The sequence below is a fragment of the Heloderma suspectum genome, chromosome 7, assembly GCF_057233095.1.
Source record: "Heloderma suspectum isolate Gila_16-S chromosome 7, 16-S_ref, whole genome shotgun sequence".
In the NCBI taxonomy this organism is placed as follows: Eukaryota; Metazoa; Chordata; class Lepidosauria; order Squamata; family Helodermatidae; genus Heloderma; species Heloderma suspectum.
In genome coordinates, this window is record NC_139464.1 from 71242236 (window position 1) to 71266899 (window position 24664).

General features: G+C 44.2%; 1 protein-coding gene across 4 annotated transcripts in view; it reads right to left on the reverse strand.

The window, feature by feature from the left end:
- Positions 1-24664, reverse strand: part of TBC1D30 (TBC1 domain family member 30) — a 65233-nt gene that overhangs the window by 23012 nt on the left and 17557 nt on the right. For 2 of the 4 annotated variants that reach the window (XM_084810585.1, XM_084810586.1), the window contains exons 1-3: positions 5859-7085; positions 1504-1565; positions 966-1031 (exon numbers count right to left, since the gene is read on the reverse strand). In XM_084810585.1, the coding sequence (XP_084666711.1) occupies positions 966-1031; positions 1504-1565; positions 5859-6030 (300 nt within the window). In that variant the 5' untranslated portion in view covers positions 6031-7085. Of the gene's footprint in view, positions 1-965; positions 1032-1503; positions 1566-5858; positions 7086-24664 lie in introns of those variants that run through there. The other 2 variants (XM_084810582.1, XM_084810583.1) reach the window with 1 other exon arrangement.

Consider the following 24664-nt stretch of genomic DNA (forward strand, 5'->3'; position numbering starts at 1 on the left):
ATTCAACGGTTCCTTACGTAACTTTTGTTGGGGAGAAAAATATATGTCCTCCTTCATGCTCCTGAGTGTCCGTTTTGACAATATGACAGCCCTTACTCTGACACACACACACACACACACACACACACACTAACTTTTCTCAGGGCTGCACATCAAACAAGTAAGACTTTTCCCCACAGGAAAAGCATCTCTGTCAGAAGAGCATGAAACCCACGTGACACACACTTCTATGTTTTAGCATGCAGACTCACTGGCAAGCTTTCCATGCATTTCCTAGACAGAAATGCTATCCACAGCATGGTAAGTGGCCTTTAGACTTGCATTTCCCTTTATTTGTATGGGAAAATTCTACAACTTGCAGAAAGGACACATAAAGAAAAGCTATCTGCCAAACTAAAGTAACCCATATGTGCCTTTCACACAGAAAATAAGTCACTGGTCTCATGGCTAAGAATAGAATGACTGTGGACTAGACAAATGTACATGCTTTGGGTGAAATACACAAGCAACAAATTATTATTTTAAGATTTGTGGTTTCCCTGTGCATTTCGTTCTATAATTCTGTTTAATTGGACATTAATGGGCAACCCCTCTATTGTTGCACATTAGGAACCAGCCTGTTTTCCCAGTCCTTTTCAGATATATAATTTGAATTCATTCTCTCCACTTAAGGACCAGACCAAATTTAACAACTATCAGTCACTAGCAACTGTGATAACTTCACTAGTACCTAACCTGGAGCATTAAAACTTCTGTAGAAGTTATCTCCACTGGTGCGAAGAGCAGTTTTTCATCTTACACTAGGGCCTTCACATTAAGCTGGTCACGAAGCGATTCTTCCATGTTCACCGTTAAAGTCAGCAGGAAGTGTTTATATCAAAAAATGCAAATGTTTATCTGATAGTGAAAGCTATGCTCATTGATATCTATAGGACATATTTTGTGAGAAGTACAGCTCTACCTACCTTTCTCCTCCACTCCTTTGGTATTCCTGTTGGCAGCCTAGCCACTGCTTTGAGAGCATCATGCCACTAAAAGCAACCATGCAGACATTATATTATTCCAAATCCAAAACACAGGTAGACAAGTAATATTTTATCAGAACATAGTATCAAATTATTGTATATACCATATACTATTTGGCAACACAGTACTTAAATACAAGGTGAGGATTATCCAATTAGACATGGAGAACACAGGGGCCAGGGGAGGGAATAACCTGCTTTTTAATAATACATTTGTATAATAGAAACTGCCAAAAATGCAATTGACGTTAATGCTTTTAGCTTCTTTGCCATACAGAATTATCAGCTGACTCAGAAAACAACAAGGTTTAAAAACAGCACTGGAGCAAAAACATCTGCAGTCCTGATGAATATAGGCTCATTAGGATAACAGAAAGTATTCCTACTTCATAGTTTAAATGCAGATTTAAACTAATTATTTGTTCTTGCATTCAGAAGATAATACTTTGCCTTTTATAAATGAACAAAAATAATATACCTGCTGAAAACCATTTTGACCTAAAGATGGTTCAAGTGTAAACTTCAACTTTGTGTCAACTCCTATGCAGTAAAAACAAAACAAAAAAGCACAGAAAAAGACAATTACTAAAATACTGATTTAGGGACTGAAGAAACATTACACTGAGTAAACATTAACATGTGAATGTCTTAAAACAACAAATTAGTGTGTAAGGATAATACAGGTTTTCATATCTAAGACTGGATATTATTCTGGGTTAGAGGCAACTCTAGAGAGCAAGTAAAAAGGTATATATATATAGATATATATATTTTTTAAAGGAGTATGTTCCTTTCTTATGTGGGCACTATAACTGCACATGAAGGAAAACTCCTTCATTTCAACAGAGCGTGGCTCATCTTTTCCACCAAGTTTGCCATGAACAAGGTGTACACCAGGGCACTCCTAGGAATTGGAGGTCTGTGTGCAGTTCTAATACCCCCGGGAACTTGTGTAACTCGACCAAGCAGAGGGGAGGCTGGATGCTGATAGGGGAAATACATATGTACTACTCATTTCCAACAATGCCCTACTGCTCTGGCAGTGTTCACATATCAAGGGTGGCAGGAGAACAGAAAAACAGTGCTCTGTTGAGTTCTGTGGGATTCTTCTATGCCAGGAACTGCACCTATACAGGGAAAGATGGAATCCTAGTCATTGCGGAATACACATCATCTACCTCTCACATTCTGTGTTAAGGAATAAGGCTTAGTTTCTTGATAGGAACAAACGTTAGATAACTTTGCGTCATAGTTGTGTACAACCACATTATATATTTAAAAGGAAACCATCTCTCCTCTGTAGTCTTTGCAAGTCCATCCACACTAGAACTGAGGAACATAGCAGGAATGAGGAAGAGTGGTTACAGCCCAATCATAACTACTCATTACTACACAGAAGATTTGTTTAACATTTCTAATCCATACTTCATTTTAGGATTGTATTTTCAAGCACTTTTTTGCAGCTACCACTACAGCCTGGTGCTCATATGGATTGGCCCCTATGACAGGTATTACTTTTATGTGAAATGTGCATACCATCAAAAGTATTACAAAATAACTTTTCAAACATTTAAAATTTTTCACAAAACAGTAATCAGTGGTGGCAATTTATTGAAAAGTTTTGTCATGGACCACAAGCTTAAGCTTCATCCTCAGAAGTTGCTCCAGAGGTAATGGTTCAAGGAGAGGACTCAGTTACAGGAAGGCATCACAAGGTTTCACCTCCCCAGGACCCAGTTCCCCAGGAATACTCCAGGGACTTGCCCCCCGGGGCAAGAGGAGGTTGCATTACCATCCTCAGACTCTGAGGACTCCAACCATGCATGCAGCAGTCACTCCTGTGTTATCACAGCCTGTGGCTGCTAAAACAGGCCAGGCCGTTTCAAGAGAAAAGTCTTTTATCAGTGTAGAGGTGGACCAACTACCTAAAAGAAGCCAAGACCTTATTCAAGGCTCAGTCTTGATCTGCTGCTTGTTGGAGCAACATACTGACAAGGCTGTCTGGCTTCCATCCCCATCCCCACTTGAAACTCTTCATGGCGCTGTCCTGTTCCCATTCCTGTCTTCCTGAGAAACCAAAACCCTGGTAACCCCCCAATCCATAGTGGAACACTGTAAACCAGACCTCACCAGCACCTAACATTGCTAAGCCCATGACAGAGGCCAAACAGAACAAATTACAAGTAACCATAAACATATAGTAGAAGATAGAAGTAGGGATATAAATACAGTTGCTGTTCTACTAGAAAAGAAACAGCTGTCTGGAAATTCTGCTACTGAGCCACACCAGTCACTTCTCTGGCATGCACTACTGTTGTTAATTTCACTAATTAGACTATCTCCCAAAGATTTTCTCTTGCAGATGGATGTGAAAACACAACAAGAAACATGTGCAACAGAACACAGGGGTATTATAATGCTGTGTTCATATGCTAACAGTTCTCTAGTTGGGGGAGGGACCTGTATAGCGGCAGCCAAAGCCCTACTTATGCCTGCAAAATACAAACTGCATTATTAGTAACAAATATAATTCTGATTTATTTCTCTAGAACAGGGGTGGGCAACTTCAGAGGGTTGTGGAGCCACATTTAACCCCCTAGAAGCCTCTGGGGGGCACATTCCTCCCCAATGCGGCTGCCACAACCAGAAGTGGCTGTGAGGGTACAGTTCTAATGATTCTGCTGGGAAAGAAGCTGTGTGCTCCCTTCATGTATTTTGCTTCCCAGAACTGCTGGGAATACAGCAGCATAGCAGAGGTGGGAGGCCATGTCACAGAGTTATGGGACCCACGAGGGGGACACAAACTTTCGCTGGGGGCTGCATGTGGCCTATGGGCCCCGTGTTGCCAACCCCTTCTCAAGAATATTCCGTTGTCAAGGATTGAAAACTAGTTCCATATTCCATAAAGACAAATGTCTGAACAGCACTATCAAAGAAGCTATTTATATGCCCATTCTCACACAAATCAGCATTTATGATACAATTCTGTAAATGCTTACTCAGAAGGCCTAGTGAGTTCAGTGGAACTTACTCCCCGACAACTGGGTATAGGATTGCACCATTAGATAATGTTTAGAGGGCAAACATAATTTGAATAATATAAGATTTGACAAACCTCACAAATATGTGCCTTCAGAAATAAAAAATAAATTCATATAAAATACCATAAATACCTAGTATACATTTAATACTGTCATCTACGCAGCTTCTGACTTTTCTACAATTAGTTTTCCTTTTGTAACCAGTTGTCATCAAAACTGCACGTACAAAGTAGCTAGATACTTCATTAATATCTGATTCCAAGGTATAGTAGCAATCACAGTCGGAAACTAAGTTTTGGCTCTTTCAGGCTTTTCATTAAGATTTGAATTTTCAAGCTGGTATTAAGATCAATGGACCATTTGTTTTTATGCTGGCCTAGTGTAAGAAGCAGCAAATCCTTTGCATAATCTATGCATTAAGAAGCTGTATAGTATGTACATTATTGTAAAGGGCTCTTCTTCCATATCGTAGAGTGTTGCTGTCCAAAACCACAGTGCTGAAATAATGACATCCGGTGCTCTAGGCATAATAACTAAAACAACAGAGAACCTTGTACCACCTTTAACACATTTATTACAACACAAGGCATAAAGTCCATTTAAAGCTTATGCCATAATAGATATGTTCATCTTTAAGATACCACAAGGTGCAGAGATATGCTGACAGGTGGGCATATAAATTTAATAACAGATAAATAAATAAAAGTCTGTGTAAAAACTTAAGAATTGCCCCCAGGACAAAGGCACTGAACTGAAGCAAGTGCAAAGGGAATTGATGTGTATGGAAGCAGAAGTTAATTAAGAAATTATCTTTAACTAACACTCCCTCCATTTCCCCAGCCTGCAGAACGTACTATTTGAGGTAATTACTTGGCACATTAAAAACAAAATTATTTGGGCTATCTCTTGGAGGACTGAGTATCCTGGCATCACCCATACTTCAGAGTTTACAGCCTAAGGTCCCAAAAACAGGTGGGGGAGTGAGGTGCAAGATGGGCTGGATCCTTCTATAGGCATCAGCTGTGTGGGTGAAGATGCTACTGTCTGGCCTGCATGGTTAGATCCAGTGGGGCTGATGGCTCTGTTGTCAGTGGGGCTGTGAATATGCTCTGGGTTTCAGACAGAACTCTAAAGGAGCTATCTATCCTGCTGAACCCATTTGGGGGCTAGGGCTCAGGACCTCGGATAGCTCCTCTAGACTTCTGATTGGCTCTGACTGAAACTCAGTGCGGATTCAGAGCCCCACTGCCATCGGAGCTATCGGCCTCCACTGGATAGCTCTTACACTGTCGACCGAGGCCGTGCCTGCGCCTTTCCTGACACAGCCCTGCAAAGGAGCAGCAGCAGCAGCCATTTGCTAGGGGTCGCTCGCCGCTCCAGGCCCGAGGCGCACGAAGAACCTCGCCCTTCCCCTGCCCAGAGCGACAGCGACCAGTCAAGGAAGCGGCGCTCCGACTCTCGCAAGCGCGCACACACGTTCAGGGGCCAGCTTTCCTACCCAAGACATTCATCTCCGTCCGGCCTCCGCCATCCCCGGGGAGCTCTTGGAAGCGTAGCAAAGGAGCGGCCCTGGGCATTTCCTCACACACAGAGATAGAGTCTCCCATCCCCTTGCCCCCCCCCCCCCAGCTTATACGATTAAAGCCTGCCCGGGTTAAGCCAGGTGAAAGGCATTCGATAAGCCACACATGCCCCCAACAGCCCAGACAGCGCCACTTTCAAACAAAGGCGGGAGAGCAGGGCCGGCCCGTCGGCGCGTCCCTACAGCGCCTCCGGCCTAGGCAGCCCTTACCCGGCTCCAACGTGCAGAGGAGGCGAGGCGCGGTCCGAGAGATGCAGCTCCTCTTCTTCAAGACGTTGCTCAGGATGGTGCCCACGCCGCCGCCGCCGCCGCCGCCCGTGCTTTGCCGCTTTAAGCACCTTCCCCCTCGCCTCAGGGAGCTCGTCAGCCGGTCCTGCCTCATGGGTGACCGCGGGCCGGAGCCAAAGCCAAACCATTCACCGGTCGCCCGCAGCCGGAGGCTGCGCCCGGCTCCTGCAGGTGCAGCTCGGCTCTCCCAGCTGGTGACGCAACCCCGGGCCTTTCGCGTGTATTATTCAGCGAAGCTCGGGCTGACGGACGAGCGAGCCGGTGGGCGGGAGCCGACGGCTGAGGCGCCCAAACGAGAGGGCGCGACTATTAAAACGGCGGGATGGCCGGGTTGAGAGGCACGGCGAGGACGAGGGAAAGTTTGCGGCTCCCTTGGCGGGAGAGGGCCTCTGCACTGCAGCGAAGGCAACGTCGAGGCGCCGCTGGGGGAAGAGGGAGAAAAAGGGCTGCTCCCGCCCACAAGCGCGGCTTCACTGACAGAAAAGGCGAGCGGCAGTTCCTCCTCCGGCGGCACCGCTCGCCAGCAAGCGGCAGTTTGGGTTAAAAATACATCGGGCTCGGCGTGCATTTCAGCGGCATCTTTCCACCATCTGAAAGAGCCGGCGCCAACAGCAGCGGGAAGGTCGGCTGCTGCAACCCGTCTGGCGCGCGCCCCCGTCTCGAGCGAGCTGCAGGAGAGCGTGCTGGGCGCGCGCTCCGGCTTACTAACAAACAAAGCCGCGTTTGCGGCAAGACAGTAACATGACTCTCACGATTGCTACGTCTAAGGCTCCCCCAACGCTGATTAAGGCTTCTTTTCCGCGCAGCAGCTACAGCCTGAAATACACCGAACTGAAGGAAAGGCTCGTTCCAGCTAAGGTTTCAGGCTGATGCTTAGTAACACAAGGCAGGCTTGTGTTACCCCTTTGCGCAGAAGGCACAAAATGTGCTATAATAGGATGCTGTAACAGAAACCGCTTTGCACTGGAGTAATATGTCGACCACGTCTACAGAAAAGTGAAATGAAAGCTCTAAGGCTTTTATTTCCCTCCCTCCTGTCCTTTCCCATCTTTGCTTCTTTCAAAATACCATCCCTGTGCTACTGCACTTGCATTCTTGCACTTTAACATCACCACACGCTTGATGTAAAAACTGAATAAAAGCCAGACACCTGTGAGCAGTGCTTTATGACTGATTCAGTTGTAACAGGAAAATATTATCAACCAACTCTGTACATGATGCGAATACGCATTCTTCCTTGTTTTTTAAACCTCACCTAAACTTATTTAATCAACTCGTTGCAGCATGTTTCCACTGAGACTGAGATGGCTTTTATAAATGCGCCCACACCAGAGCTTGCTTATTAGCAGTTTCACAATCCTGGATCTGTAACATGTACTCTTTAGGTATGATGCATTCCTTAGGGTGAATTCAGATGACCACATGAGGTGGCGGCTGAAATAATGAAGGCATGCAAAGGTGTTATTTTGACATGGCAGTTATTGAAATGAATACTGTCCCATCACTGACACAAAAATTTCCATCTATTGCTTCAAAGAAGACTTTGTAAGTTTTCTAGAACATTGGTCTTCAATGGGCAGCTTGGGATCCACAACTGGGTTGTGGTCTGATGGCACTAGCCCTGGGCTCTCCAACATGGGCACTGATGTACCTGTATACATCTCTCTTGATGCCCACAGGCTTCCTGCCTGATTTTAATTGTATTTCTTAAGATTTTTTTAAAAATTAAACTGGGAGGCTGCCATGCTGCAAAGCGAAGTGCTGCCATGCAACACCATCTTTATTTAGGTTCAAAACAGTAGTTTTGTGTTCTGGAGCTCAGACCCCACCTCTGCCTCGAATTTAGGTTCTTTTGCAAGTTAAATTTCTTTTAATATCCCCAGCTTTCCATCTAGGATATTATTTTTTTGTGACTGACCATGCCCTCTATGGCTGCTATTTTATGAATAAGTAAGCCCCCCTGGTAGCCATTTTGTGACAGTGCCTATCACATTTTCTCAAAATTCCAAATGTGCCCACCAACCCCAAAATGTTGGGGGCCACTGCATTAGGCTGACAGCACCAGCAGAACTACCACCACACATACAACTGGGTCCCATAATTCAGGCCTGGGCTAGAGGTAGAGGTCTGAAAAGGTTGAAAACTACTTCTAGAACACAGTGAGTCATTTTCTTCCAGACCTGGAACGCATCAGAACTTTCAAATTAATTGACACCAAGCCCACGATACCTGTATCACCTCCAGCATAGTCTCCCTTTTGTGCTGTGTGTGTGCTACCACTTCACAATATGTGCACTCATTCTGAATCCTTTTAGTTTATAACCATAGAAAGGGGGTACACGGAAGGAGCCTCCTCGAAGATTGTTGTACAATCGGGAGTACCCTGGTAATGGCGCATTGCACTGGCTAATCCTTCTACCACCTGATCAAACTGCAGCTTGGCGGTGTGGCGGTGGCTACATTTTGGCAGAGCGGAGTTTGGTCTGGACACGACACGATGACAACCATAGTAAGAGCTGTAAAACACAGGACCGAACCTTTTATCATAACAAGGTAAAGTTCCTAAATTGAAAGAACCTACATACTTGATTATGAACTTGAGCACACTCCAGGAGACAGCGGAGGACAGGAAGGCCTGGCATTCTATGGTCCATGGGGTCACGAAGAGTCGGACACGACTTAATGACTGAACAACAACAAACACACTTGATTGCAATCTTTCAAGATTGACCATTTTCTAATAGGGTTTAGCTAGGGTTTCTCAAATAGAAATGCAACAGGTTTAAAAAAAAAATTGCCCTTGGTCCTCTCAAGGTATGTGCTTTTGCTGTCTAGGCTATTCAGGTCATCTACAGTCATAAAAACCAGCTGTATTCATTAAGAGAGAAATCCTAGGGGGGAAGACGGCCACCTCCGAACTCAGAGGCGACTGCCCATCCTGCAGGAGGAGCAGTGAGGAGTGCATCTCCTCTGCGCTCCAGCCACCCTGCTGGTGCGGCTAGCCGCATGACCTTGGAGTGCATGGTGGGGAGGCCAGACAACACATAGGAAGTGTCATACCGGCACTTCTGACGTCCCTGCCCCGCCCCCAGGAATGCCCTGTTTCCCCCACTCTGTGCTGCTCTTAGAATCATAAAATAGTAGGGTTGGAAGGGGTCTACAAGGCCATTGAGTCCAACTGCCTGCTCAGTGCAGGAATTTAAGTCAGAGCATCCCTGACAAGTGGCTGTCCAACCTCGTCTTGAATGCGTCCAATGTGGGAGAGCCCACTACCTACCTAGGTAATTGGTTCCATTGTTGTATTGCTTTAACAGTCAGGACATTTTTCCTGATGTTCAGCCGGAAACTGGCTTCCTGTAACTTGAGCCCATTATTCTGTGTCCTGCACTCTGGGATGACTGAGAAGAGATCCTGGCCTTCCTCTCTGTGACAACCTTTCAAGTACTTGAAGAGTGCTAGCATATCTCCCCTCAAGGCTAAACATGCCCAGTTCTTTTAGTCTCTCTTCAGAGGGCTTTGTTTCCAGTCCCCTGATCATCTTGGTTGCCCTCCTCTGAGCCCTCTCCAGTTTGTCTGCATCCTTCTTAAAATGTGGTGCCCAGGACTGGACACAGTACTCCAGATGAGGCCTAACCAGTGCTGAGCAGAGGGGAACTAGTACTTCCTGGGATTTGGAAGCTATGCTTCTATTAATGCAGCCCAAAATAGCTTTTGCCTTTTTTGCAGCCACATCCCATTGTTGGCTCATATTCAGCTTGTGATCGACAACAATTCCAAGATCCTTCTCGCTTGTAGTGTGGTTGAGCCACGTATGCCCCATCTTGTAACTGTGCATTTGGTTTCTTTTTCCTAGGTGCAGAACTTGGCATTTATCCCTATTAAATGCCATATTGTTGTTTTCTGCCCAGCGCTCCAGTCTATCAAGATCACTTTGAATTTTGTTTCTGTCTTCCAAAGTACAGTCAGGGCCAGAAATATTGGAACAAGGATAACTGTTTTGGCAGTTGGCCTCTGTACACCACCACATTGAAGTTGAAAGGAAACACACCCAGATGGGAGCAAAGTCAGGACTTTCAGCTCTAATTCAAGGGGTTTGACAAAAGGGGGGCACTAACCATTCAGGAAGTACAGCCAGTGGCACACACACACACACCCATTGTTGGTGGTTCATAAATAATGGAATGAATGGCTGACAAGCAGCTGCATGGCCAGGTGTGGCCTGTTTCCTCGGTACCCCATGACCAATCAAGCAGAGAAAAGGCCTGGAGGTGGTTCTGCGTGTTACATTTGCATTTGGTAGCTGTTCACTGGAACTCCCAACATGAGGTCTAAAGAGGAGTCCGTGCGAGTGAAGGAGGCCATCATTAGGCTGAGGAAACAAAATAAACCCATCAGAGAGATAGCAAAAACAGTGAGAGCGGCCAATGCAACAGTTTGGAACATCCTGAAAAAGAAGGAATTAACTGGCAAGCTCAGCAACAGCAAAAGGCCTGGAAGACCACAGAAGACAACTAAAGTGGATGACTGCAGAATTGTGCTCATGGTGAAGAGGAACTCTTTCACAACATCTAGCTAGGTCAAGAAGGTTCTTGCGGGGGTAGGCATGTCGTTGTCAACATCTACAGTCAAGAGACGGCTGTATGAATGTAAATACAGAGGCTTCACAACAAGGTGCAAACCACTGGTAACACTCAAGAACCAAAAGGCCAGATTAGCCTTTGCCAGCAAACATCTAAAAAAGCCTGCCCAGTTCTGGAATAAGATTCTTTGGACTGATGAAACCAAGATTAACTTGTACCAGAATGATGGGAAAAGAAAAGTATAGAGAAGGAAAGGAACAGCTCATGATCCAAAGCATACCACATCATCTGTCAAACATGGTGGAGGCAGTGTTATGGCATGGGCATGTATGGCTGCCAATGGCACCGGGTCACTGGTGTTTATTGATGACCTGACTGCTGATAAAAGCAGCAGGATTAATTCTGAAGTGTAGAGGGCTATACTTTCTGCTCAGATTCAGCTGAATGCTGCCAAACTGATAGGACGCTGCTTCATATTGCAGATGGATAATGACCCCAAACAAACAGCAAGAGTTTCTCCAGGCAAAGAAGTGGGCTGTTCTTCAATGGCCAAGTCAGTCACCTGATCTCAACCCAACAGAGCATGTTTTTCACTTACAGAAGACAAGACTGAAGGCAGAAAGACCCACAAACAAGCAGCAGCTGAAGGCAGCTGCAGTCAAGGCCTGGCAAAGCATCTTGAGGGAGGAAACTCCGCATTTGGTCATGTCCATGGCTTCCAGACTTCAAGCAGTCATTGACTGCAAAGGATTTTCATCCAGGTATTAAAGGCGATCCTTAAGTTTGAAATGATGTTGGTTTGTTCCATTACTTATGAGCCACCAATGATGGGTGTATGTGTATGCCACTGGCTGTCCTTCCTGAATGGTTAGTGCCCCCCTTTTGTCAAACCCCTTGAATTACAGCTGAAAGTCCTGACTTTGCTCCCATCTGGGTGTGTTTCCTTTCAACTTCAATGTGGTGGTGTACAGAGGCCAACTGCCAAAACAGTTATCCTTGCTCCAATATTTCTGGCCCTGACTGTATTAGCTATCCCGCCCAATTTTGTGTCATCTGCAGATTTGATCAGCATTCCCTGCACCTCCTCATCCAAGTCAGTAATAAAAATGTTGAAGAGCACTGGGCCCAGGACTGAGCCCTGCAGTACCCCGCTCATTACCTCTCCCCAGTTTGAGAAGATCCCATTGATAAGCACTCTGAGTCCGATTCTGTAGCCAACTGTGGATCCACCGGATCATTGTTTCATCTAGCCCACTTTGAGCTAGTTTGCTCATCAGGATATCATGGGGCACTTTGTCAAAAGCTTTGCTGAAGTCGAGCTATATGATGTCTACAGCATTCCCACAGTCCATGAGGGAGGTGACTTGATCAAAAAATGAGATCAGATTCATCTGGCAGGATTTGTTCTTGACAAATCCACATTGGCTTCGAGTAATCACTGCATTATTTTCAAGGTGCTTACAGATGCATTGCTTTATCATCTGCTCCAGAATTTTCCCAGGGATTGATGTCAGACTGACTGGTCTGTATTTCCCACGTTCCTCCTTTTTACAACATCAGCCCTCCTCCAGTCATCTGGCACTTTACCCGTCCTCCATGATTTCTCAAAGAGAATAGACAGTGGTTCTGAGAGCTTCCGAGATCAGAGCACGGGGCCATCCATGCTGCCTAGAAGGCAGTGCAGGAGGGGGTGGAGGGGTGTTCTCCGGGAACTGCCTAATCCTATGGCTGTCTAGCCGCTGACTAGCGACCATAGGATTGTGCCCTTACTAAAGCAAAATGGTACCAGTTTTTGTGCCCTCCCCCCCTCCCCAACACCCTCCCCTGACGTCATCAAACCCCTCTCCTCTGTGGCATCCATTTTACCATTCTCTATGACGCACAGGTCAAGTTGTGCACTGGCTTCACATGACATCCCTATCAGGACAGTGTGCAGCCGTCGAAGAGACTTGGACTGTGCCTGGAGAAGCTGCTTCTCCAGGCTGCAGCTGAGTCCTGCCATTGGTTTCCTCTCCCCTCCAGTTCCATCACTGGGGGAGGGAAGGGAGTAGCAAAGCCAAATGAGCAACGAAGCCATGGCTCACTTGCTTTGCCACCCTTGCTTTCCTCACCCTTCTGAGGAAAGCAAGGGTGGCAAAGAAATGGGAGAGGGGCCTCACCTGAGCCCAGATGGGGTGGCCTGGTATGCCAAATTTTGCGTGTGGGCCAGAGGTTCCCCACCCCTGGTATAAGTCATTGGTTGCACTTAAGTAGCTTCAAAACATAGACTGAGGTTATTCACATGCATAATATAGCCAAGAGCATCGCTCTCTCCGGAAGGACTTCTATATTTTCCATCAACCACAGAAATAGTTTCAGTTTCTTGGTCCCAGCACCAGATGACCTGACCAGATTAGATGTTCTCAACTCCGTACTGACCTGTTGTTTCCTGCTGCTACTGCCAATCTCACTGCTGGCCTCAACTGGTAATGCTAGATAAGCCTAGAGCTTGTTATAGCAACATAAGGAATGAGAAGAACTCCAGGTTTGTAGGGAAGGGTGTTACGTCCTGCTATTGCTTTCATATGTGACCATTTCCAGGTATAACACAACACTGGTACCTGCAAAAACCAGCAATTCTACACACAATCCCAAATGCTCCTCTGTTCTCTCACTCTCCCTTCATGCACTCAAGTCAAATTACATTTTATGGGTGCCATATGGACACAATTTAAATTGCTCCTTACACCAGTGTAAACATTCAAAACATCTGAGGTGGCACAGCAGAAAGTTGTATGGTAAACTACTGCACATGAATGGCTCATCATTTGTTAAAAGCCACCATGGATACAACAATAAAAAGCTTTCTCTGAGCATTTCTACTTGAGGCTTTTATTGCATGCTAGTGATTGGTCATTCACAGATGTTTGTGGGTCCTTTACACAATGTCGTCAACCTCCAGGATGTCTGACCTTTATCCTGCTTTTAAAAAGATTGGAGATAACCCGATACGGAATGTTAATCCGATATATCGGGTGTGTCTAACCATAGCACCATCTCGTAGCTGTAAAATGAAACACAGAGAACTTGCTGAGAAAGACAGCCCCCCAAAACCAGCCCATGTCAGCCCATGTAAGGAGCCAAACCTAATCCCACGAAGAATCGAGAAACAGAAGCTCCAATAAGTTGCAGGATAAAAAGCCCGGTGTGGTGAAACCCTTTGTTATCTTAAAGATATGGCAGTAATCATAACAGGTAAACCAAACTTAAGAGCTACTTGGTGATAGAAAGCAGATTGGACACATTGGGTGAAGCTGTGCTTCAAAGGTTATATACCCCACCCTTGCATGTGTACCTTGAAAACCTGGAGTGGTGCTTTCTGACCCCAAAACCAGATAAAGCATGAATACCTGTTTTCTTTAGTGAAAGGAAACAGGGTTTGGCTGGCTTTCAAAAGCTTCTTGGAGTAATCCTGTCCAGCCTGCTGTCAGGAAATGTTACATAACAAAGACAGGAAAGCAACATGATATAGGGGAAAAATACAAATCATTCCTATTTTCACAGCTCCTATTTGTAAACTGTTTAGCACATTTATCTGCAGTGTACACAATGTGCTATTGATCCCCACTTTGAAAGATTCTTTTTCACCTAAATGTAATGATATAAAATTGCATTTTAAAATGCTGATAACTAGCCTAATCAGTCTAGGCAGCTATGTCAGATGCAATAAAGATTTATTTACCAAGTCTAACAAAAGAAGCAATGCTACAATATGTCCATAAAAGATATAAATTAGATCTAATCTTGCAGTGTAAGAACTTCACAAGTTACTTTTCAGCTCTGTTTAGTGGTAACAACCAAAGTTATAGAAATTATAATCACACCACCTCTTTAACCTGGACTGCTTAGTATTTCTTTTTTTAAAGGTGCTGGTCTAAGTATTTAAAAACTACATGCTGTTAGATGACTTGCCAAACCAGGAGACAAGACTGCTATGAGAAAACATTTTAAGGCACAGAATCACAGGAAAGGGCCATAGCTCAAGGGTAGTGCTTTGCGTGCAGAAGGTCTGAGGTTTTATCCTCAGCGTCTCTATGTGGAACTGAGCAAGATTCACACCTGAAAACCTGTTGCCAGTCAGTGTAGACCAGCCTTCCCCCACCTGGTGCCCTCCAGATGTTTTGGATTTCAACTCTCATCAGACCAGCAAGGCCAATGGTCAGGAGTGCTGGGAATTACAGTCCAAAACATCTGGAGGGCACCAGGTGGGGGAAGGCTGGTATAGACAATACTGAGCTAGATGGACCAATGGTCTGATGAAATATAACGCAGGTTCCTATGAATCACTGACATGGTAGTGATGTGATGAAGCTAACATTATTTTGCCATTTGGGGTGTGCCACTTTTGACCACACCATTTTGGTGAGGGGACCAGTTTCCTGTAATGTAACACTAATATCTCAAGACAGCAGCTTTTTGTGTCATAGCTTTATGCACATTTTGAAAGCTTTATGCACATTTTGAAAGTTTTCTTACTCTTAACATGAATAAGAGACATGTCAGAGGAATCATGAGACCAACAACCCCCCCACACACACACACAGCTCTTATTGTTGGCAGACAGTGTATTTTCCAATTCTACAGTGGTGAGATCAATCATTAGGGCAATGAGGATTGTATTATGTACAAGTGACACAGTGTGATTTTATTTTCCCTATTTTTCATGTTGTATTCCCTATAGTCACATATATTTCCCTTAAATTCTTAAGTTTAATCTCTCTCTCATTTCTTAAATCCACCTTTACTTGATTTTTGTCAATAAAGGTTGCTTCCCTCTATAACTCCTCTCCCTACTCCTAGTAGATAACCTAGTAGACTTCAGACACCACAATGAACTCTTGATCTCATGTTGAAATGTAACAAATGCAGTGTGCAACTAAAAGAAAGCATGCAAAGCTTGATCCTGAATGCAACTAGAATTGCAAATATTCTGAGTGAATCCTTTCAGCCAAAACATCTGAGTGTCAATGGAAACATTCTAGCCATTCTTGCCCAGGTCAGGAAAATCCACCTTTACTTGATTTTTGTCAATAAAGGTTGCTTCCCTCTATAACTCTTCTCCCTACTCCTAGTAGATAACCTAGTAGACTTCAGACACCACAATGAACTCTTGATCTCATGTTGAAATGTAACAAATGCAGTGTGCAACTAAAAGAAAGCATGCAAAGCTTGATCCTGACTGCAACTAGAATTGCAAATATTCTGAGTGAATCCTTTCAGCCAAAACATTTGAGTGTCAATGGAAACATTCTAGCCATTCTAGCCCAGCTCAGGAAAGGCGTGCGGGTGGGGGGAGTGTGAATGGAGAGTGGATGGTTTTATTGCAGGAAAGCCTAATGGGGATGCTTTTGGTATGTGCTGAAGATTGCCAAAGTAGCAGTTACAAAAGATGGACCAATTAAGAGGGGCATCAGCAGATGTTTTAATAACAAAGGACAGTACTTTAGGACAAGGGAAACAACCTTAAGAGGTGTTGGGGAATCAGAAGGATGTGTCAGTCTGTCAGTAAACAACCAGCAATCTTAGAATTTAGGACATGATCAACAAAGAACACATGGAACCCCTCTTTGATGCCATAGTCCCATGAAGGAAAAGAGTATAAAACCACTGAGTCTGCCAGTGTTGAGGGGCGTGTTTGCATCTGGATCATTGTATGTGCACATACCAACAGTACCCTTGATCCACAGGACACATGTCCAGTGCTCTGGCCAGCGCTTGGCAGCGTGAGGTGAATATGTGTTGGGTAGAATTCAGGTAATAGGACTTTATCGTCCAGGGCATAGATAAGGTGCAGTTATCTTTCCACTGTCATACTCACTGTTTTGGAGGTTTTCACACAGACAGCAGGTTCTGGCTTGAGCCTGGCTGAAACTGTATGCCCGTTACACAGTCGGCAAGGTCTGGAGTGAGCTTGGCTGCAGGGAAGCTGTGTAACAGAGGCTAACTGTTTATCATTTAAGGCACCATGTTTGAGTAACTAAGTTGTGACCAAGGAGCGTATAGTTCCTTGAGGTACTTGTAACTAAGTTTGTAACTACGAGGTGCACTGCCTCAAGCCTCAGATAGTTTGCAACCTCTGGGGAAGCTCAGCTGTTGTTTGTCTCTTTATTGTCAATAAATCTCCTTTTGCTTTCACCTACATTGGTTGTATGTATCCTATCTCCACCTCAAAAGATCCCAAACTCCTCAGCCTGATCAACTGAGGGGTCCTGGGTATAAATTAAAATTCAAACCTCACACAAGAATATACTATGTACAGCCACAGTGCAGCTATACAAGTCTCCAGGAAATATATCAATGTCATTTCTGTGGCTGAACTACATCTAACAATTTAAGTTGCATTTTCTTTTTTACATCAACATATATTAAAATTCAGACTGGCCCTGCAAGCTGCAGCGCAGTAATTCTTAGCACTTCCTGACTCTCCATAAATCATTACATTGCTGGTGCTAATTACCAAACAGCTGTTCTGTATGTGTTGGATCTTCACAGTAAAGGCAGTGTTTTCCTTTAATGAGAACAAGGAGTCTGCAATTTTCTGAGATGAATGTTCCAAGTATTATTTTAAAAAGTCGTACATTTAGTTTATTCTTTCAACATGCTTCAGATAGTAATGACACATATTGATATTAAAAAATAACATTTACATGAAATAACGGACATCTGGCCTAGAGATAGGCAAGTCCTTGCATAATGTGCACAGTATCAGCTTTTTGTTTCCCCCAAACCCTGAAAATGTGTTCCTGCTTCCCCAAGTCCTGCATTTCACTCAGTTGTTCCTGGGCTGGTGGTTGCCTGGCTATATATACTCATGTTCATTCTTGGCAGTTTGCTTCCTGGCCTGTTAAGTATGGCCATCTTTGTACCTTTCTTTAGTGTGAGGTGCGTTGGTTATTAGGCATGCAAATAGGTTTGAGATGATGATGGTCTTAGTGCCAATGGCTGACATCACAGAGGCATTCATGGCTACCTAAAACAGGGGGAATACTCTAATGCAGCTTCTAGGGAAAGGGGGCTTTTGGAGGAACACTTCCTAAGTAAAAAGGTTAAGGTCATTCACCTTATTACTTTCCTTTACATCTCAGCTTTACAACAGTAGTTTCCCCACCCACACTGACAATGTGGTTCATTAGGAAAATTTGTCTATCTATTAGGAAAAGGCAGGCCGACAACCTGCAATCATAATATGATAAAGAACACAATCCACTGGGAACGTCTTTGCAAGCACCATTTAAATTAAGGAAAAGTACACAATGTGGATACTTTAGGAGAAATCCTAGATGGACTGTTCCCAGGGTTATTCGATAAAACATGGTGCTAGAGGAATATTCTAGCAGTGTGCTCGATTAAGCAGACTAGAAAATGATCCATTGTGCACACATACCTCATGCATAAGCTGTCTGAGTTTTAAGCTAAATCCCACCTCTTCATATTTCTCAGGCCCTGCACATCCAAATAAAGAGAATGTGGGCTTTTGCCAGGGTAAAATGCTTATGCACTGAGGAACACTTGCACATGAGCCGATCTTGTACTACGGCCAGTTCACACAAGACTGTTTTCTGTACTTGCGAACCATCCTGATTGTCCATGTGAGCACATGCCCACAGGACAAATCTGTTGACATGTTATCACTGGCAGCAGTTCCCATGATCACAGTGCAGTCTTTTCCCATTGTTGGAACAACAGGAACTAATATCTATATCTAATCTCATTCACTTATATTGCTCACAGCAGCATATACCTGGCTGAAAACCGAAGACAGCATTTGCCTGCAGAAGTTGTGCAACCCATCTCAGTATTTGCCATTTCAGTGGAAATAAATCCGCAAAACTGGCTTTCATTTGTGCTATCTGTAACACTGCTACAGAAAGCATTCCTAATAGGTAAGAGCATCACCATGCCTCGAACAGCATGGCTCAGTAGCTTGGCCAAAACATAGAACAAAATAGAATAAAGTAAAAGTACCTGAATAACAATCCCATGCTATATTATTATATAAATCAACTAGGTAATGGAGCAAGGAATTTGTCCCAGGAATCAAAATCCAAGTGATGAATTGGCAAAGGCCCCCACACAAGCCATAATATATACCTGAAAAACTGGACCTAGAACAGCCTTTCCCAACTTAGTGGCCTCCAGATGTGTTTGGACTACACATTCCATCATTTCCAGCCAGCATGGCCATTGGCAACAAAGAAATTTTATTCTGTAAAGAAAATCAGGCGATCAGGGTCCAACTTACAAGTCTTTAGTAAACTCCCTCCTCCTGGTTAGGCAAGTGTATAGGGGTTTCTCCTCCTCCTCCTGTATATTCAAAGCAAGCTCATTCTCAAAGTGCTTGTCCTTATGTAGTGAAAACAGCACCATCCAAACACAAGAGGTAGGTGTCACCAGGCTTGGGAGAATCCCAAGGTTTGCAGAAGTACAACAACAAAAACATGCTTTAGAAAAAAAAAAAACCCTAAGGGGGAGAAGCACCCCAGAACAGCCCAATGAGCACTAAAGCATGGTCAGTCAGCACAGAATACAGGCTAACTGTTAATGGGGAATGAAAAACCATGAGACAGAATTTCTTTATTCTAAAAGAAGGCATGGATAGCTGGTGCACTAAATAGAAGTACTCTAAACTGAAACACTTTGTTGTAAGTCCCCTTCTCTCCTCTAATAGCAAACTTGGTTGGTTGAATACCTATCAGTGTGGACACAATGGGGTCACCAAGAAGAAAGTAGCAATTCCTGCATACTCAGAGGGCCTCCTTAGGTACACAGACTTATACACAAATTAAATGAAAAAGATTTTAAAAACTCAAGATACAACCCTGTAAGATCCTAGGACATATGGAGTGTTGGAGGCATAGAGATGAGAAAATTTCAGAGTACCTTATATCATTGTTTGAAGAGGAACTGACAGGTTCCCACTGAATGCCAAAGGTAGAACTCCCAGCTTCATTGCTACCTCTTATTTGGGGATTGGAACACACTGCTGCCCAATCAAAGGTATTCATGTATCCATTGTTTTTTACTTGCAGCTCTTATTTCTGCCTGGGAGGAGGGGGAACAGAAATAAAGAGGCCTAAAGGAACAGGAAGGCAGATAAGCCAGGCAGGTCTTCTATGGCTGAGGGCAGTTGAGCCATGGAATGTTCAAGGTGTTTGCTGAAGGAAACACAAAAAATTACTGGACTAGTGTCTGAATCTTCAACACTGGCAACTGAACAGCACACAACAATGCAACCGGCTTACTGAGGGGATTCAGGGCAACTGCTGCATGACACACATAGCTGCTCTATCCTCCAACACCTCACTCACGCTCCTCACTTCCCACCTAATGATAGGGCCAGCTCAGAAAAAATGGGGTCCTCTGGAGCCCCGAACAGCACTACAAGGCTCCTGTTCCAGGCTGACTGGGGCCCTGCAAGGGCTGGAGACTGTAACAAGTCTCCAGTTGTCTTCTATCAGGTTGAATTTGGATATTCAATTTTAATGTTTCTAAGGCTTTTATGTTGCAGCTTTATAGAGAAACCGGCAATTTCATCATATTATGCTGAAAGCCCCCTGGTTGCTTGTTTTAAAAGAAAACAAAAATAGTTTGTGCTATTTTGGATTTTGGCACACCACATTTTATACAGGCAAATCTTCAGTGCTATGAGATTTAGGAGTTCCCGCACTTCTCCAGATTTCTGAGCAACTGCAGTAGCTTGGTGACATTGGTCTTTTTGCATGAGCAAACAATTCCCTCTCTACATGGTATATGTCCATTATGTGTTCATTATGCAACAGCAACTATCTGACATCACAAATGGATGTATTCCAGACACAAAGAGCCAGTGTGGTATAGCAGTTAAAACAGCCTTTCCCATCCTCCAGATGTGTTGGACTTCAATTCCCATCAGACCCAGCTAGCATGGCCAATGGTGTGGAATGCTGGGAGTTGTATTCCAAAACTTCTGTAAGTACCTGGTTGGGAAGCCTGAGTTAGAGTGTTGGAGTAGTACTGGGGAGTTGTTGTTGTTCAGTCGTTCAGTCGTGTCCGACTCTTCGTGACCCCATGGACCATAGCACGCCAGGCCTTCCTGTCCTGCGCTCTCTCCCGGAGCGTGCTCAAGTTCATATTCATTGCATCCGTGATGCTATCTAGCCATCTCATCCTCTGCCGTCCCCTTCTCCTTTTGCCTTCAGTCTTTCCCAGCATCAGGGTCTTTTCCAGGGAGTTTTCTCTTCGCATTAGGTGGCCAAAATATTGGAGCTTCAGCTTCATTATCTGTCCTTCCAATGAGCACTCAGGGTTGATTTCCTTTAGGATGGACTGATTTGACCTCCTTGCAGTCCAGGGGACTCGTAAGAGTCTTCTCCAGCACCACAGTTCGAAAGCATCAATTCTTCGGCGCTCAGCCTTCCTTATAGTCCAGCTCTCACAGCCATACATTACTACTGGGAAAACCATAGCTTTGATTAGATGGACCTTTGTCGGCAAGGTGATGTCTCTGCTTCTTACGATGCTGTCTAGGTTTGCCATAGCTTTCCTCCCAAGGAGCAAGCGTCTTTTAATTTCATGGCTACAGTCACCGTCTGCGGTGATCTTGGAGCCCAAGAAAGTAAAATCTGTCACTGCTTCCATTTCTTCCCCTTCTATATGCCAGGAAGTGATAGGGCCAGATGACATGATCTTAGTTTTTTTAATGTTGAGTTTCAAACCAGCTTTTGCACTCTCCTCTTTCACCCTCAACAAGAGGCTCTTGAGATCCTCTTCGCTTTCTGCCATTAGGGTGGTATCGTCTGCATATCGGAGGTTGTTGATAATTCTCCCAGCAATCTTAATTCCGACCTCTGATTCATCCAACCCGGCATTTCTCATGATGTACTCTGCATATAAATTAAATAAGCAGGGTGACAATATGCAGCCTTGTCGTACTCCTTTCCCAATTTTGAACCAATCGGTTGTTCCATGTCTGGTTCTTACTGTTGCTTCTTGACCCTCGTACAGGTTTCTCAGGAGACAGGTAAGGTGGTCTGGTACTCCCATCACTTTAAGAATTTGCCACAGTTTGTTGTGATCCACACAATCAAAGGCTTTAGCGTAGTCAATGAAGCAGAAATAGACGTTTTTCTGGAATTCTCTTGCTTTCTCCATGATGCAGCGAATGTTGGCGATTTGATCTCTAGTTCCTCTGCCTCTTCGAAACCCAGCTTGTACTTCTGGTAGTTCTCGGTTCGCATACTGCTGAAGCCTAGCTTGTAGGATTTTGAGCATCACCTTGCTGGCATGTGAAATGAGTGCAATGGTGCGGTAGCTTGAACACTCTTTGGCGTTGCCCTTCTTTGGAATTGGAATGTAAACTGACCTTTTCCAGTCTTGTGGCCACTGTTGAGTGTTCCAGATTTGTTGGCATATTGAATGCAGCACTTTAACAGCATCATCTTTTAGGATTTTAAATAGCTCGGCTGGAATACTGTCATCTCCGCTAGCTTTGTTGTTACTAATGCTTCCTAAGGCCCACTTGACTTCACTCTCGAGGATGTCCGGCTCAAGTTCAGTGACCGCACTATCATGGCTATCAGGGACATTCAGATCTTTCCTGTAGAGTTCTTCTGTGTATTCTTGCCACCTCTTCTTAATCTCATCTGCTTCTGTTAGGTCCCTGCCTTCTTTGTCCTTTATCATGCCCGTCTTTGCACAAAACGTTCCCTTGAGATCTCCAATTTTCTTGAAGAGATCTCTAGTCTTTCCCATTCTGTTGTTTTCCTCAATTTCTTTGCATTGTTCATTTAAGAAGGCCTTCTTGTCTCTCCTTGCTATTCTCTGGAACTCTGCATTCAGTTGGGTATATCTTCCCCTTTCTCCTTTGCTTTTCGCTTCCCTTCTTTCGTGAGCTACTTGTAAAGCCTCTTGGCTTTCTTGCATTTCTTTTTCTTTGGGACGGATTTCGTTGCTGCCTCCTGAACAATGTTACGGACCTCCGTCCATAGTTCCTCAGGCACTCTGTCTATCAGGTCTAATCCCTGAAATCTATTCCTCACCTCCACTGTATATTCATCAGGGATATGATTTAGGTCATACCTGAAAGGTTTAGTGGTTTTCCCTACGTTCTTCAATTTAAGCCGAAATTTTGCAAGAAGCAGCTCATGATCTGAGCCACAGTCAGCTCCAGGTCTTGTTTTTACTGACTGTATGGAGCTTTTCCATCTTTGGCTGCAAAGGACATAATCAATCTGATTTCGATATTGACCATCTGGTGACGTCCATGTGTAGAGTTGCCTCTTGTGCTGTTGGAAAAGAGTGTTTGCTATGATCAGCATGTTCTCTTGGCAAAACTCGATTAGCTTTTGTCCTGCTTCATTTTGTACACCAAGGCCATGCCTGCCTGTTATCCCGGTGATTTCTTGACTTCCTACTTTAGCATTCCAATCCCCTATGATGAAGAGGACATCTTTTTTTGGTGTTAGTTCTAGAAGGTGTTGTAGGTCTTCATAGAACCGATCAACCTCAGCTTCTTCGGCATCAGTGGTTGGGGCATAGAGACGCAGGTTCAAATCCCGAAACTCAGGCTTCCCCAACCTGGTGCCCTCCAGATGTGTTGGGATTGCAACTCCCATAATTCCCAGCCAGCATGGACATTGACAACACATCTGGAGAACATCAGGTTGGGGAAGGCTGATGAAGCTCGTTGGATTACCTTGGGCCAGTCACCAACTCTCAATCTAACCTACCTCACAGGGTTACTGTGAGGATAAAATGGGGTTGGGGGGAGGGGACATGTATGCCACTTTGAGTTCCTTGAAGGAAATGTGGGATATAAGTGAAATAAATAAATACATGTTTCTTTCCATCCTTTTTGTACCAACAAGATATATTTACTTAGCACCCATGGAACTCACTTTAATTGGTCAGCCTTAAACCAAGCAAATCACTCCCCATAGCAGGACTATTCTTTGGCCAGAAATTAACTATAATATCTATATATTGTGACTCCAAAGTCTTCCTGGTATCAAGGAAATACAGAAAGCCTACCACTTCTCACAAGAACCAAAGCTGTAATAGTACAGTTGTCCCAAATTAAATAGAACAGGTTGTTTCATTCCTAGCAGTCTTTTGGTGACGTTATGTCTAAAAATATACTACTTCAAGCTATAATTTTAAGAACCTGCTTGATCCATCAGATATTTTTCTTGCCATTCAGATGTCACATGGAAAATGTAGAACGCAAGATGAACTAGATAAGAGTTTCACAATTCTTATAGGAGAGATAGTAATCTCCATTTCACCCACACTAAGGCGGAGTATTGAATTTTGTGAAAAGAAAGCTACTGTTCCCAGCTTAGTGTTCACACAGGCAGGTGGCAGCTGATGAAAGCCTGCTGCTATAACTAATATGCAAACATGTTAGTTTGAGCCACTAGATCTGCTAAAAATGGTGACCAGGACCCAAATAAATGCACCCCTAGTTTTGCATGTACACCAATAGGGGTTTTACTGACAGTCCAGTTTCAAGGTTAAGGGTGCAATCCTATGCATGTTTAGACAGAAAAAAAGGACTACAACTCCCAGTATGCCCCAGCCAGCTATGAGAGTTGTGGGCCTTTTTTCTGTCTAAACATGCATAGGATTGCACCTTATATATCTACTTTTTGTGAAACCTCTTTAGTGCTGACATAGAAATACCTTGCCAACACGGGGCAGCGAGCCTGTTCAGCACACAGTGGCACTGAAAACACACCAAAAGGTCATGTCTAATTTGCATATTGTACAGAATTAGCTCAGTTTGCAAATCATTAATGAAGACCAGTGGAAGACAAACTATACCAGGTAACCAACTGCGCCTATTCCACAATATTGGAAACTCTCCCCCTCAAATGTGAATAACTTTTCTCCACCTTGGAAAATACCTTAGCCCTGTTCAGGTGCTCAAATCACTCATGCAATATGGGAGAGTGGAGACAAGCATGCTAGCTCCACCCCTCTCCATTACTGTCCACATCACTTTCCATGAGCTGGAGGTAAACATCTGCAGTGGAGAGCCTTCTCTACTCCTGTAGCACGCTTGAGCACCATTCATTAGCCACCTTGAGTGCCAGCTTTTGGTGGAAAGGCAGGATATAAATAAATAACGTT